We start from the raw sequence: 16,405 nt of genomic DNA on the forward strand, positions 1-16,405 counted from the left end.
GCAACTAATTCAGACTCTGTGGAAGACAAAGCTACAACATCTTGTTTGTCACTAGCCCATGAAATAGGATCATCACTATACATTAACAAGAAATCACTAATGAATTTTTTTATCTGTATTCTCCTCTGCTCAGTCTGCATCAGGATACCCTACAAGCTTTGGGTTTTTACGAGCTGACAGTCTTAACTTGAAGTCCATAGTCGCTTTTAAATATATAGCTACACTTTTTACAGATTAGATTAGAGTAGGTATCCTTCAGTCTCAAGAGACTACGGTAACATGCTCTGAACAGAGGATTTAGAACAGCGTCTAGTGTGGCTGAGAAGGCCAATTCAAGAGTGACAATCCCTTCCACACTGAAGACAAATACAATCTGTCCCATCTAGCTCCCTGATTTTGCTACTTTGGGGACTGCCTCTTTGCCTCGGCCTGCTGGACAAGTGTCTCTTCAAATTGAGAGAGGCCATGATGCACTGCCTGCCTCCGGGCTGAATGCTCAGATGTCAAAGTTTCCCATCTGTTGAGGTCCATTCCTAAGGCCTTTTAGATCCCACTTGCAGATATCCTTGTATTGCAGCTGTGGACTCCCTCTGGGGTGATTTCCCTGCACTAATTCTCCATACAGGAGCTCTTTTGGAATCCGACCGTCAGCCATTCTCACGACATGCCCAAGCCAATGTAGACATCACTGTTTCAGTAATGCATGCATGCTAAAAATTCCAGATTGTTTTAGGACTACTTTGTTTGGAACTTTGTCCTGCCAGGTGATACCAAAAATGCTTTGGAGACAACGCATATGGAACGTGTTCAACTTCCTCTCCTGCCATGCACAAAGGATCCAGGACTCACTGCGGCACAGGAATGTACTCAGGACACAGACTCTTATAGACCTGGATCGTGGTATATGCCATCAGCTTCTTATTAAGCCATACTCTCTTTGTGAGTCTAAAGAACATGGGAGCTGTTTTGCCAATGCATTTATCCAGCTCAACATCTAGGGAAAGAGTGTCAGAGATTGTTGAGCCCAGGTACACAAAGTCATGAACAACCTCCAATTCTTGCGTAAAGATGGTAATAGAAGGAGGTGAGTCCACGCCCTGGCCCATACCTTGTGTTTTCTTCAGGCTGATTATCCAATCATTTTGTGTTGGCAAACTAAATTTTCTGCTTTGTATCCTACAGTGGTAACTATATCTGGTCTGGAAGTGGTTGTGAGATACAAAAGCTTACCTATAGCTGCTCTATATTTACAATTATCTAGGTTATAAACTCGCTTAATAAGTCAAATCTATAAAAAATATCTTAACAAAATCTACTTTAACACAACGAATTAAATCTTTAATCAATGGAATAAGTAAATTATGCAATAACATTGAAAAACTCTTACCCTCCTCAGCAGTTTCTCCCCTCTAATGATGCTTGCTAAGCAGCATTTTCACTTCCAGCCATCTGTTCCCAATGATATTTATATTTTTATCTGTATTTCAAAACCTATAATTTCTGTTCACTCACACAGTTTTTTTTTTCTCATCCAGGAACTAGGAACTAATGCGTGTACAGCAGCAATGTGAAATCCCACCTATTGTTTCAGATTTAGAATCATTTCAGATTTAGAAACTACGATTGTATTATGTGTTTATTTATCTATTTTAAATATTTTCACTCCATCTTTTTCCTAGTACTGTATAGTTCTGCTAGTGTAAAAAGGCTAAGATACGAAATGCTAACCCAGGTTCTTCTAAGCCAACAAAACCTGTAACTCATATATCCTTACATGTATCAAAAGATGGTGCGATTGTATTACAAATGCTAATACAATTCTTAGTAGTTGTCTTTAAAAACACAATTCACAGTATGGTGTCTCAGCTATATTCTGACGGATCCTATTATAACTCAGGAATCCTCATAGAATTGCGTCGTCGTTTCCGACTTTTCTTGATCCCATGAACCAGAGCACGTCAGCCACTCCTCTCCTTTTTCCCCCGGAGTTGTATCAAATGCTTCGATTACTCCGTCCAACCATTTCATCCTTTCTCATACTCTTAATAATAAGATAACTTCCTCCCTTTCAAACTCATTCTATTTTTCAACACCAGAAATTAGCTCTACCGAAGCAGAGCCTCAAAAAATTGGTTACAAACTCATAAATGTTCCTCTCCACGGAAATCTTTAGTAAAAGGCGAAAGATTTATACGATCTGAAGAGAAACCAGAGTATGCCTAAACGCTGTCAGGTGGCGCCACCGGGAAGCGTCCGACAGCTCCTCAGGTCAGTGTGAGCACAGCACTGGCACGTCAGATTTAAGCCTTTGTGCAAAGAGTAGAAGACCGAACCTGGAATGCAAACTTAATAATAAAAAAGCATTAAATCAACGTGTGAATTGCTTAGAACTCTTCGACATGCACTAGCTCTGTCGCAATGCATTCTGGGTATGCAAATTAGGCAGTGCTCGTCCCTCAATTCTAAAGTGCGGAGGCACCACCCCCTCTTCCTCGGTCGGCCGTCCTGTGAGGTCTGCCCTTCGTTCTGACGCTGAGGATGCCGGGAAAAGCTGAACGGGGACGCCTCGTCTCTGACTCCCTTTCGCGCAGCCGGGGGGGGGGGGGAAGGGAATTGATCGAGGGAAAGCCCAGTGGCTGGGATGGACATTTAGTCAAGTAAAAGAAGGGCTGGAATCATCATAACCTCTTTTACACAAAAGATACTAGGCAACATTTGTGCCTACAAGTAGAAAATCACAACTGTTTATTATATATATTTTATATAAGCGTGAATTGCAAAGTTTTCTGATGCTCGAATAAAAATAGCACCTCAGGGAGAAAGAGTATCTCTGAGCAATAAAATCGTACTAAATTCTCAGGAGTCATTTTTCATTTGGTAAACTTAAAAAACTAAAGCCAAAGTCTTGTGATGCCTTGAAGACTAACAGATGCATTTAAGTATGAGTGGTAGTCAATTTCATAATCATATCTCGTCAGTTTCACAATGTTATTTGGGGGTTTGCTTTTCTTGCTCCTTTGTTTGCTCCAAATATCAATAGAAAGTCTCAGTCTTGATCCTGACTCAGAGCAGTCTCTTCCTCTCATTTCATATTTATTAGAACACAACTGTTTAGGTTGTGGGTTCTTTTATTTGTCTAGCCTTTCCAAAAAATCCTCCTTTATTTCTGTATCTCAGCTTCATTCTCTTATACAGTACTATTTCCCCCTTTCTCTCAAGATCAAGTTTCTCTGTGCACCTTTCCAAGCCACTCATGAAGGTGATGCACTTCTCATTCCTCTCTGAAGTCCTATTTCTTTGCTAAATGAAACTTCAAGCAGAGATGAGGGATGGCTCACATTCAGCAGGGTGCAGAGTCTTCTGAAACATAAAAGCAAATCTAACATGTCAGTCTGCCTCCAGAAAACCATCTGTTGTGGCCATTCTGTACTGCTCCTTTTGACCTCAGGGGTTCATCTTCCAGCGTCATATCTTTTAGCCTTTTGTTTCTGCCCATGGAGTTTTCTTGGCAAAGATACTGGAGTGGCTTGCCAGTTCCTGCTCCAAGTGGATTGCATTTAGTCATTACTCTCCACTATGATACTGGAGTGGCTTGCCAATTCCTACTCCAGCTGGATTGCGTTTAGTCGGAACTCTTCACTGTGACCTGTCCGTCTCTTGGGTATCCCTGCACAGCATAGCCCATAGCTTCTCTGAATTACACGCCTCTTCGCCACGACAAGGCAGCAATCCATGAAGGGAATTTTGAATACTACCAAACAGCAATAACTTTATATTGCAGATACACAATAACCACCGTCTTATAGAATTCTGGATTGTGTAGTCTGGTGAGATGCTCAGAATTGTCTGCTAGAAATCTCTAGTCCACCTCCATGAACAACACTACTAGAGCTTTGTAGGAGATAACTCTGACCTTGCCAAACAAGCTATCTCAGTGTTCTGTGTGATTGATCCATTAGTTAAAGTGGTGGCAGATGGCTCTCATAGGCTGAAATCGTTTTGCAAGTTATACCACTGCCATTTTAGGATCATTACAAATTTCTCTCCCTCCCCCCATGTTCCCAGAATCCCATGGCTCTCCTTCAAACTGGGAGAGATGTTGGGAGCCACAGAATGGGGGAGGGAACGCTTTAGTGCTTGAAAATCATCTCCTACAATCCCACCAGGGTCATTTGGTTGGGGCTGGTGGAAACAGAAGCTTAAATCAAAGAGGTTCCACATCTTGGTTTCAGGACTTATTGCTGTATTTTCTTCCCTTGGTTCTTGTGCATGTGTACACAAATAAATAATTGTTTATCAAGCAAAGATTTCTGGCCTCAAAATAAGGGGTTGTAATGGTACACGATGGCACATCTGACAGCTTGAACAGAGAAAGTAGTGCATGCCACAATTCTGCCTTGTGAGTTTCCTTGTTGCATCTTTCAACTGAACTGCAGTTTGTCAAGCTCAGCTTTACTGTCACAAAGCATCAATAGCTCTTGGCACACTTCCCTTTCCATCCACAGCAGAAGCTGTAGTAATTTGGGGAATAGGGAAAACTCAAAATATAGACAACATGCAAGGTTTTAAATAAAATTTCAACACTTTCCCCCTCCAATTTGGTGCACTTTAGCTATTGCCACTAGGTTGCAAAGATTTTGCACCATATAAAAATATTAAATAATTATAAAATAATAATGAAAGAAAATTAAATTATTTAGGCCTATGAAATGGGAAGAAAACGGCTTCAAAGAACTAATGTTTTTTTCATCAATCTACTGTATCCTTCTGAGGTTGGTAAACTGAGTACCCAGCTTGCTGGGGGTGGTGGGGCATTAATTAAATTGTAAGCTGCCCAAAGAGTGCTTTAAGCCCTATGGGATGGTATATATGCAGCATGCTTTGCTTTTTAGAATATTAGAGGCAATCTTCACAATTTTTTCACTTTCAAAATTGCTAATAACGTCTGTTGAATTTACGGTACAAATAGTGAGTGGAAGCAATGATCAATCAAGATTAATAAATTAATATTAATATATTAACCCAAACAATCCCAGTGGACATTTGCCCAGGAGATAAGAGCCCAGAACGCAATTCTTCCCATTTTAGATTAGGTTTTGGATGTGAGTTTGTACCTTTGTATCTGGCTGCTTAAATGGTAGCTGTAAATATCTTTGATTCCTTATACGTACTTTTCAGAGGCCTGGATCAATTCTTAACAAGATCATTGTGACATATACCAGTTACAGCTAGAGTGGATCATTAAACATACTCTACATGCGGATATTTTAAAAATATCCTCCGAAATCTCAGTTGATTGAGATTGTGGCAGCGAGGATGCTAGTTGACACTGGCTCATTGAATCTTATTATATCAAACCTCCAATAGCTTCAATAGTTACTAGCCAGCCTATTTCTTGGCACATTTCAAAGTTCTGGCAATTACCTCTAAAGCACTAAATGATTAGGGTACCATTTCTTCCTAAAACATCCTGCCTATAGCCTAAGACGTAGATAGGAAGATTTTTGATTTAGGGTGTATTGTTAGCACCAACAGTATATCAGGTTGTGTTGGGGGAATATCTTTGCGTAAGGTGTTGTGGGTGGACGACTGCGCCAGCTTTCCAGGCCGCGTAAATTTTTTTTAAGACAGCGTAAAAAGAAAATTCCTCAGGTGTAGTTTGCGACACAGAGAGGGAGCCCTGCTGTCTTCACATCAGGCTCCCACAGAGGAGTCCCTTCTCATGACAGTGTATCTTCTGTTATCAATCCCTCCTCACACCGATGTTCCGAATCGATAAGCCGAAACCAACCGCCCTTGCCTCCCTCCCTCATGAAGCAATGACATCATAGCCTTCAAACTTCCTCTCGATACTGTCCTACATACAGAATCAGGAGGAAGGGAAGTGGCAGTAGCGCACGCAGCTGTTGGGGGAAAAAAAAATAAAAGGGCACCCTTGCTCATACGCTTCCTTCCACGGGTCATTTTTAGACTATCTTCTAACCTTACATTACACCACTCAACACCCCCCCCACGACTATCGCCGTACAGTATTTCTGAGGCAGCACGCCTGCGCTCTAAAAACCCACATTTCTTCCCTCAAGGTGCGTCTGCTCAACGGGAACAATCATGTCCCACCTCGCGCTCCGTACGCCAGAAGCCCCGCCCCTTTTCGCATTGGCTCCTTTAGAGCGCCGGCGCTTAGATGACGCCCCGATGACGAACCTGCGGCGGGCGTTTAAATTGGAGAAGGCGGTTTTTCTCCTCCGTGGCCATGTCGATGTTGTCCGCTTTTAGCAAGCTTCCGACTCTTAACGCCGCCACTATTTTGGTAGGTATTTGTGAGTAGATTAATAAAAAAAAAAATTAGAGGGAACCGTCCCTGTTCTTCTTATCGTCTTAGTTTTTCTCTAACACTGTAATCTTATTTTAGTAGTATTGAGAAGCAAGCGCGGGTTTTCAGGCTGGCCAGTCTGCGCGACGCTTATACTGTAGCTATTTAACCCTTTTTAAAAGTTCTTCTAAGTTGTGGAACTGGTCATTGTTTTTTCTCATTAATTTAGCGTTTTCCCTCTCATCCAACATAGGAGCGATATCGAGTGCTTTCCCTAATCCACCACTGGTTTGGGCGTCAGGGATCAGCTGTTGAAGCGTCCAGTAAATTAGGGAAACTGAGCATATATAGCATATTAGGCCAATTAAAAAAATCAAATTAGATTTTTTCAAATTAAAAATAAACCTTATTGTTGCACCTTTTAAAGACTAGCTATTACATATTTTATTGTAAGCTTTTGTGGACATTCTTAGCCCACTTTGTCAGACATATGAGGTGGAAAACGGATTAATCTGAGCATATAAAGCGTCCATTTCCCCCTTTGCCCTGGGAATATCTCTTATACTTCTCTGTCCATAAAAAGAGGGAGGAAATGTACAACTTTTACATATCTACAGAAAATATGTAACCTTTCTGTTTCAGTATCCTGTAAATCTTTTTTCCTAGCTTGTATTTACTATCTGTCTTTTACAAAATTTAGCTTCAGCTCTCTTATTTCATCCTCCACCTTTACCATTTGTTTTAGATTCTTTAATATTCAAGCCCCTGTCTATACACTTCATCGTATCCCAAATCAGGCTTTCCTTCCTACTGTACTTCCTCTGCCATTTATACTCCATATTCCCTTCAATTTCTTCTCCATTTTCTCTACTATATGTTTAGGTTGTAAAATACCTGTATCTAGCCTCGATCTCCTAGCTTCTTTATAATCACATGTAGCCTTAAACTCCATGTTCACCAGTGCATGCTCTGTTACTTTTATTAATCCTGCGTCTGTTTTACAACTCTGGATAACAAATCATTACATACAAATACATATAATCTGTTCTAGAATTATTTGTATACACTGATAAATAAAAAGTAAAGTTATTTTCATCTCAATTCTCTATTATAAAATAATAGAAGTAGAGGATAAAGAAGAGGTTTTAAAGATTCCATGGGAAACAGATTTGGGAAAGAAAATATGTACTGAGAAGTGGGACAAATTATGGAATAAAAGAATTTTAAAATGTATGTAAGAATAAAAGAACATTTTTATACATTGGTTTGCAGATGGTATTTAACACCAGTGAAATTGAATTATATGGATAAAAAAAATACTCCAAAATGTGTTGGAGATGAAGGCAAGAAGTGGGAATCTACTTACACATGTAATGGATATGTGAATATATAATTACATTTGGAAGTTGGTTTTCAAAGAAATAATTGAAATATTACATTTTAATCTAAGACATGTCCAAAAATAGCACTTTTACTGATATTTGAGAGGGTACAATTGAAGTTGACTTAGAATTGATTGTAAATTGATTAACAGCTGCTAAATTAATAATAGCAAAGAACTGGAAAGTTAAGTGCAATGTCCAACTAAATGAATGCTATAAAGTGTGAAATATAGCTATTAATGATAAATTAACGTGTGAAATTAGAATAAGAAAAGTAATATTAATTAAAAATGAGTTTGGAGATATAGGGGGAGATTTTGTCAATTTTGTATTAACCAAAGGGAAGTGTTGTGTACCTTACCAAGAGTAAATTTATTTTTGGAAGGGGAATGGAGTTCCATAAAAGGAAGAAATAGATTGTCTCCATTGGTCGCGGTGAAGCGTAGCACAATAAGTGTATATGTACATTTTTTTTAGTTTTATTATTTGTTTAATATATTAAAAGAAAAGATGTAACTGTTCTATAGTTCTGAACCCCAGGTTTTTTATGCTATGTTCTGATTTTGTAGCCATAATAATGACAGAAATGACATTTGCCCAAATTTTCGTTCAGTGTTAATGCTACAAGTCTGTCCATTCCTGAAATTGAACTTTACATTAAAAGTCAAAGGTGAACATAAAGGCTGCACTTGATAAAAGAGAAATAGGGGAAGGCACAACTATGCAGTGTGAAAAATTTTCAGAAAATTTTGCAGTGGTTAGTTTGTCAATGGCTTAAAAGGAATTCTTCCATAAAATTCATCTATAACAATGAAAGGATATCTTATTTCCTCACTTTGAAATTGAACTTAAGTCATGCAAGTTTTCTCTGTGGGAGGGAAATAGCTGGGTTACTCGGGCAGATTGTACATCATTTCCTTGGAATATTATAACTAATTTGTTTTTTGTTTATAAATTTTTTAATTTTTTAAAATTATCATAAACCCTATCATAAAATACATAAATCAAAATACAAGTCAATTGTGTTCCCCACCACCCTAGTTGGGACCTCTTGCAGTAGTCTTTTTCCATTGTCTTCTTCCTTTATTGTCCTCTTCTCCAGAACTGCATTGATTTGTCATTTGGAACTTTTCCTTTTCCTTTTGTTAGCACATATTCAATAAATCTGCCCCATAAATCATAAAAAAATATTTTTTAAATCTCTCAATTCTTGACCTTTAAATTACAAGGTAATTTATCATTTATAGCAATATTCCATACAGTATTTCATTATACTGTACCCTTCTTCCATTTGAAATTCAAGTTTTGATTTCCAGTTCCTGGCTGTTATTTTTCTGGCTGCTGTTAATAAATTGGCAATCAACTCTCTAGTCATCATACCATACTCCACATTTACAAATATTGATAACAAAGCTATCTCAGGATGAAATTCTTTATCCTTTCACATATATCAGTTAATTCCTTAAAGATTAATTTCCAAAATCTTTGTAGTTTTTCACATTCCAACCACATATGAATCAATTTCCTTTTCACATTTCCAACAGATATTCAGATAATTAGAGTTAATTTTATTCAGTTTTATCGGTATAAAATACCGATAATTTAAAACATAGTTTTAAAATTTTTCTTTTATTCTCACCGACATAAATTGTAAAACTTTTTCCATATCTTCATCCATTCTTCACCATGTTTTGCAAAATGTAAAGACAAATTACATTCTTAAATAAAAAAAGAAAGAAAACATATTTAATGCCATCAATATATCTACAGTATACAGTGGTGCCCCGCATAAGGAGCAATTCGTTTAACGATGAATCCGCATAGTGATGTGTTTTTTGCGATCGCATTGCGATGCTTTAGATGGCAAAACATCGCTTTGCGATGATCGGTAAGCTTTTCGCTTACTGATTTTCGCATTGTGATGTTTTAAAAACAGCTGATTGCCGGTTCCAAAATGGCAGCCGGGTAAATAAAATGGCCGCCCGCAGTGTTTTCGCGCCCTTTCCTCGCTTACCAGGCAGCGAAAATGGTGGCCGCATGGAGGATTTTTGCAGAATGGTGAGTTTTTTGCCCATAGGAACGCATTAAACGTGTTTTAATGCGTTCCTATGGGCTTTTTTGCCCCACATAGCAACGAATCCGTATAGCGACGATTTTTTCGGAACGGATTATTGTCGCTATGCAGGACACCACTGTATATAATATAAAAGTAAAATTGCATTAAGTATGCTTCCTACGTTACCTAATTAAAAATTCAGTTTGGATATCTATGGGATGTTGGGACCTCAAAAAGTTTAGTTGGTACTGTATGGGTAAAATAAATCAGATCAGCTTCTAGTTAAGACATGACATTTTTCCAGTTCAACATTTTCCACAAAGTGTGCATCTATGAATGTGGGGAACTAGACAGTAACAGGTCAGAATGGTTAACTTTTTAAAAGTAATTGGCCCAATTTTGTTTCTCTTATTTTCTCCTTCATAGTTGGTAGGAACAAATGATGTTTTCCAGCAGCAACTGGCAGAGACAATTCTTAAAGAAAAGCAAGACCTAAAAGTAAATATGTAAGTGGCAAATAGTTAAATTTCTTTTATTTTAACTTTGAAAACAAATGTGAAAGGCAGTTTTAATGCTTGTGTTCATTTTATAGTTTTCTGTAGAACACTACCTATCTAAAGGAACAAATGCTTTGTCTACAAGGTAATTCTGTGATAAAGTGCAGCCTTCAAATGAGAGAAAAACTCTACAATCATTTATTACCTTGCTAAACTGAATTCTTAGTTTCATTCATGAGTTCATTCAGAGTAAAAGAGGCTTGGACAAACGGGATATATATTGCTTTCAGTCTAAAAAGTGGCAACTATAAAGGCAGAAATGGGCATTACTGTTCGAAAAATCCTGTTGCATGACCTTCAGACTTTAGATATGCCCACAAAAAATTTAATATTTGATAATGGCTTTTGTTGCATACTTTTTTACTTGAAATGGTCTAGCTGAATGCATCATTGTTAACGTTTTCTGTTGTCCTTTTCCCATAAAGCTCTTCAGATTAAATTTATTCAGAGTTTTACCCTAACAAAAAAAATGTATCATGTTTCTTTCAGCCACTTGACAACCTCTCTCCCTTTACCAGCAGAAAGAGATCACATTCGGCCTCGGATTGACTTGATTGTCTTTATGATTGACATTCAAAGCAAATACAGGTATATGCAGAAACAATCTTAAAATAAAATGTTAATGCCACTGGAGTGTTGTATCTGCACGCAGGAAATCCATGTTCAGGTATCTGCATAGCCATGAAGCTCATAGAATTGTTTGGGACAATTGCCTATGTTGTGCCAAACCACTTTGAGACTTTCTGTTCTGAAGGATAAAAACAGACCAAAAAAATTATACAGTAAATGATCTTTCAATCGAAGCTAACACAGTAGGTGTGCAAGGATAAAGCAATCCAATTGTAGTCCATTCTCAGTGAGAAGCTAGAGCATAGGTAGAATAAATAATCTCCAGATAGTTAAATCCACAGTACAGTCTTGCTGCGATATCTCAGTTCTCAACAATTCAAAACATAATCAAGTACCTTATAAGCACAGCAATGCTGGACCATATTGCATGACTATTATATCTCATGTCTAAACTGTTCTTTAAATATAAGGCTAAAATAGCTTTTTATATATAATGTGGACACTTTTGCTCTCAGGGTTTGGAACACTCCAAAAGTATCAGTGTAAATAAAATTAGCCTGGAATGACATATGTGGAAGTGCATAATTTCTATTACCACAGCTGTACTAATAAGTTGTAATCTGGTTACACCAGTTGATTATACTTGAATAATGTTAATGAAATGTTACAGATCAAAAAGTGGCTTGTCAGACTCGTATCTTTTGATGCATCTGAAAAGAATTATTTCTTTCAGGTATTCACTGAGATGGAAGGAGCTATAATATATGAAGGTTAAGGATTCAGTTCCCATTGAATTACTGTATTTTTCCATTTATAAGACATCCCCCCACTTTTCTAATCCAAAAATTAAGAAAATTTAGCTTTGAGTATTCAGCCTCTGGGCTCAGACATTAGGAGTCCCTGTTGAATCTGAGCCTACAGGCTGCACCTCCAACAAGGTATGTTCCAGTTGGTTTGGTCAGCATCAGCTGCCATCAGTTCCATAAGGCTCATGATTGGAGGAAGCTAAGCCTTGTGACTGAAGCCTGTTTACAAAGGCAAGGTACAGGCCCTTTTTGTTCTTTCCTCAGCTATCTCAGCTTACTTCCATGTATAAGGTGCACCTCAATTTTTAGTGTAATGATTTTAGGAAAAGTAGTGTCTTATACACAGAAAAATACAGTAGTCATATTTCTAGCTTCATGATACTTGGTTATCTGCCCACTGAGCAGACCTTTTCCCTTGTTTTTCCTCCTACCTTTTGATACTTGGTAGTCCTTGTAGGAATAGAGGAAGTTTACTGTGTGTATATGTATATATAAAAGCATAAATAGATAATACTGTAAATGAACAAGGCCTTAAGCAAGATATTCAGGGTTCCTGCAGGATGCAGTTAAATCACTAGAAACATATAAAAGTGACTTGCTTCCCTTTGTTATTTATTGTTATCAGTGTGTGTATATGTATACATTCTTTCTCTTCCTCTCCCTTTCTCTCCCTCTTAGGAGTCTTTTCTCAAATTCTAAGTAAACAATGCACTTTGTTTTCTTTTACTTTCCCTCTCCACCAGTTTTAAGGATATTGAAGCTTCACTGGTACATGTAGATGCCAGCTTTTTCCTTGGAAAAGTGTGTTTTCTGGCCATGGGTGGTACGTATAAAGCATCCTTCCTGTTCCAGAATTTATTTTTTAAATTACCATGACAAAAATAGTTTTAATCTCCAGTAAATGCTTAATTTCAATTTAAAATTTGCTGTTGAACATATTTCTTCTTAAGCTTACAGCTTTAGAAATGCATTCCTACTTCATTTGGGTATTGACTTGTAACTGCTTGTTTCTAATACCATGTTCTGTTACTACCAAAATTGTATAAGAAATGCTAAATGTATTTGCCTACTTCCACTACAGGATGTTTGTTCAGTGGAAGGACTTGGAAAATGTTCCCTTTTTGTTGATGTTTTTTATCACAGAAATCAGGGATAATGGAACATGAATGAAAATACAATTTAGGCTAGCAAAAGATATAATCCATAAGGAGGTGATGTCATATTAAAAAAATAATTTGCACAGCTGAAAATGTTTTCACTTTTCTGTTCCTCGTTTTATACAGCTGGTAGAATGAATCAAATCAGTGTGGATATAAATGCTGTCTTGAAGCTGGCAGATCGTTACTGCAGCCCTATTCTTTTTTGTGAATTGGAAGTAAGGATCTCTATTATTTTTACAATACAGTCAGTAAGTCTTGCAATTATGTTAATATATTCAAAGGATCATAGAATAATTGAGTTGAAATGGCTTATAAGGCCATAGAGTCCACCCTGATCAATGCAGGAATTCAAATCAAAGCAGATCTGACAGGTGACTGTCTGGTTTTCTGTTGAATGTCTCCAGTGCTGGATGGATCATACTGTGTGTTGCCTGAATTTAAATGCTTCTTATTTCTGTTGTCAGCTGTTGTGACCTTTGGCAGAGTTCCTGCTTTAAAGGACACAAAAGAAGATACAGTGGTGCCTCGCACAACGAGCGCACCGTAGAGCGATGAATTCGCTCTATGGTGACGCTTTTGCGATCGCTAAAGCGATCGCACAACAATGGCCCCAATGGGCAAAAATCGCAGAGCGAAGGTCGGTAAGCTGCTCGCTTACCGACCTTCGCTTTGCGACCCGCCGATCAGCTGTTCGGCGGGTAAAAAATGGCATGCAACCAATGCGTGCAACCATTTCGGGGATTCCGGCAGCGTTTTCGCGCGCTCCCCTTGCTTACCAAAGGCGCGAAAACGCTGCGCCCCAGCCCCTTTCGGCTGTTCCGGCGGCCATTTTTTACCCGCCGAACAGCTGATGGCAGCCATTTTGGCGCCCTCGTTCTGCGAGGGGAGGGCGCGAAAATGGCTGCCGCCTATGGAGGAACTTCGCTGAACTGTGAGTTTGAAAGCCATAGGAACTATGGCTTTTTCCCTCCCGCACAGCGATGTTTCCCACAGCGAAGGTTAATCCGGAACGGATTAACCTCGCTGTGCGGGGCACCACTGTAACTGGTCTTGAAGAGCTACAACGGGTGTGATGAGCATTCTTTTCTGGTTTTGACTATAAATAGCTGGTGCATTTGAGAAGTTAATCCTTTACTTCATCCACCGCTATTCTCCAACTGTGTCTGTTACTAAATGAGCTCTCAGATATGAGCATAACGTCTACTTTCTCATTGCTTGAACAAGTATAATTTGGGGTTAGAGCACTTCACTTGCTACAAAACTAGAGAGGAAGCTTAGCTTACTTGCATGCACGAGATACTGCTCTTGATACATGCTGCACTAACCATGTTCTCTGGTGCTGGGAAGACAGTGGAACTGGATTGTAATTAAGTATATGTGGTGTAGTGTGGTTCTGTCTTTTATGTTGACTCAGCAATGGCTTTTTGGTCTCTTCCAGTTCTCCAAAGCAAGTGTCTTTTTGACTGCTGCTTCTGTCTTGAGATCAGGTAATAACTCCCTGACTTCAAGGCTAATGAATGTTTCTCTCTCTTTATTCCCAGTGTGAGAAGATAAGGATTGCCACAGCTCAGCGGCTGCTCCGGATGTTACAAATATGTGCTGGTCATTTATCCGGGATATCTGCTCTCTCCTTCAGTTCCTTAATGAAAAGTTCCATTGATGACTCCAGTTTCATGGAATAGAAACTACTTTTGTAATATTTACATGGAGCAGTTCTTAGTAAACAGAAGCGCTCATTCTATTTGAAGTAAGCAACACCACAAATCTTATACATGGAGAAGTCATAATGAAACATCTCAGGCGTTAGGTTTAAGATTTTGATTCATTAGTAATAGAGATGAGATTGATTCAAAGTGAGAGATTTCTAGTTTCTGTTTCAAACATAACATCTTTAGGTTTGCCATGGAAAATCAAATGCCCATTAGATAAGCACAGATGAGGCAGGTAAACCTCTGCTGTGCTCCAGAACGGATTGATTGTCAAGTATGTTCTAACTGATGTTAATGAAGCAGAGTTTTTCTGACAAGCCAGGCCCAAAGAGAACAATCATGAGAACGTAAATGATGTTACCAGAGGCCTTTTGACAGATTGGCACACATCCACTCAAACTGTTAGATACATCTATTATCTGTAGTGCTTAGAAATATGTCATCAAAATAGAGCTGACAGCAAAGTACCTTAAATCGCACCTAGTAGCAAAAAAATGGGTGGACAAAAGGTCAAGATGCACATATAGGTTAGGGTGGACTTGGAATAGTTTGAAGGAAAAATATTAAAGTTAATGAAACATCTCTCAGAAGTAAAGTTAAAGATTCTGGTTGATTAGTAATAGATGAGATTGCTTTACACATATAAATTCCTTTAAGATCTTAAATGTTTGGGATAATTATACACTGGAAAAGCAATATATGTATTTTCCCTCCAAAAGTGTATAGCTTTTCTACTTGAAAACTAAGTATAGTTTCAGAAGTGTTGCTTTAGTTTTAGTAACAAGTGAAGGCAATGCTTTTGTTTGTCCCACTTAGAGGATCATGTTTCATGGAGGTTGAGTGCTGTCTGTGTAGGAGGGTCATAAGGGTGTGACTGCTGTAATTTACCACATAGTTTGGGACGGAGCTGGCATGATGAAATTTGATGTGTTTTCTGTCAGATACACAATGTACATTTAATGTCAAATACGCCCAGTAGTTTTGTTGCTATTATGCAGCCTGCAGGGGCAATGTTCTTTGCAGTAACTCTCCGCCCATTGCTTGTGCCATAGAGAAGTAAATGGCAGGATATATTTTTTAAAAAATTATTAGTAAGTGACATAGGGCTGAAATGATATAGCAACTTGTGAAACTGCAGTGCTTATCTGACAAAGCACTAAATTGGAAAAGCATAATAAAAATTGTGATAAAGCTATCAAGGACTTTTCTCTTGGTTTCAGGAGTTATTAACATGTACAATGGAGAGAGAAAGGGAAAGAACATGCGGTTGCTGGTAGGCATCCATTAGGAGATGTTTGACTCACTTGCAACCACACAATTTCCTCCAGCCATATTCCATTTTATAAGCCATTTGCAGTCTACCTGATGAGTATGTGGCATACTACCAGAAATCCTGGCCAGCAGAGGTGATAGTGAGGGCTTCTGGGAGTTGTAGTCCAAGAACATATGGAGGCCCAAGGTTGGGAACCACTGGTTTAAATGATCCCTGAACCAATTTTCATATACTCATCAGGTGTGGCTTGGCAGAAAGTTGAAGCAGCGTGCAAACCATTGCACTGACTCAATAATTGATGCAGTTATTGACAAAAGGTTTTACTACTGTTCTACAATGTGGACTACTTCCACCATTTTTGTGTATATTGTGCCTTGTCTGAAGCACATGTTTAGGGAGCCAGCACTGAGCAACAATTAGGTTTATCCTTTCTACTGCGCAATAAACTGTGGTGCCACATGGAAAAAATGTGTCATTATGCTTGTGATAGCTATCTACTTCATCCAATGTGTGAAGTGTTGGTCTTCAGTAAGAAGAGATGCACATACAGGTGTAGAGAGAAGTGCTAACTAGAGTCGA

At 38.5% G+C, this 16,405-nt stretch overlaps 1 protein-coding gene and 1 non-coding gene across 2 annotated transcripts; one reads left to right on the forward strand and one right to left on the reverse strand.

Annotated features, from left to right (window-relative positions):
- Positions 1–2,101: 2,101 nt before the first annotated feature.
- LOC140707910 (U5 spliceosomal RNA) lies at positions 2,102–2,217 on the reverse strand. Its single transcript, XR_012088043.2, has one exon. It is a non-coding gene; the product is annotated as a U5 spliceosomal RNA (small nuclear RNA).
- A 3,938-nt stretch (positions 2,218–6,155) lies between these two features.
- Positions 6,156–15,748, forward strand: CENPM (centromere protein M). The gene is made up of 6 exons (XM_020787814.3): positions 6,156–6,310; positions 10,178–10,257; positions 10,798–10,896; positions 12,428–12,507; positions 12,968–13,059; positions 14,386–15,748. The coding sequence occupies exons 1-6, from the start codon at positions 6,254–6,256 to the stop codon at positions 14,524–14,526; spliced, it is 549 nt and encodes a 182-aa protein (XP_020643473.3). The 5' UTR covers positions 6,156–6,253; the 3' UTR covers positions 14,527–15,748.
- The last annotated feature ends 657 nt before the right edge of the window (positions 15,749–16,405 follow it).

The sequence above is a fragment of the Pogona vitticeps genome, chromosome 5, assembly GCF_051106095.1.
Source record: "Pogona vitticeps strain Pit_001003342236 chromosome 5, PviZW2.1, whole genome shotgun sequence".
Lineage (NCBI taxonomy): Eukaryota > Metazoa > Chordata > Lepidosauria > Squamata > Agamidae > Pogona > Pogona vitticeps.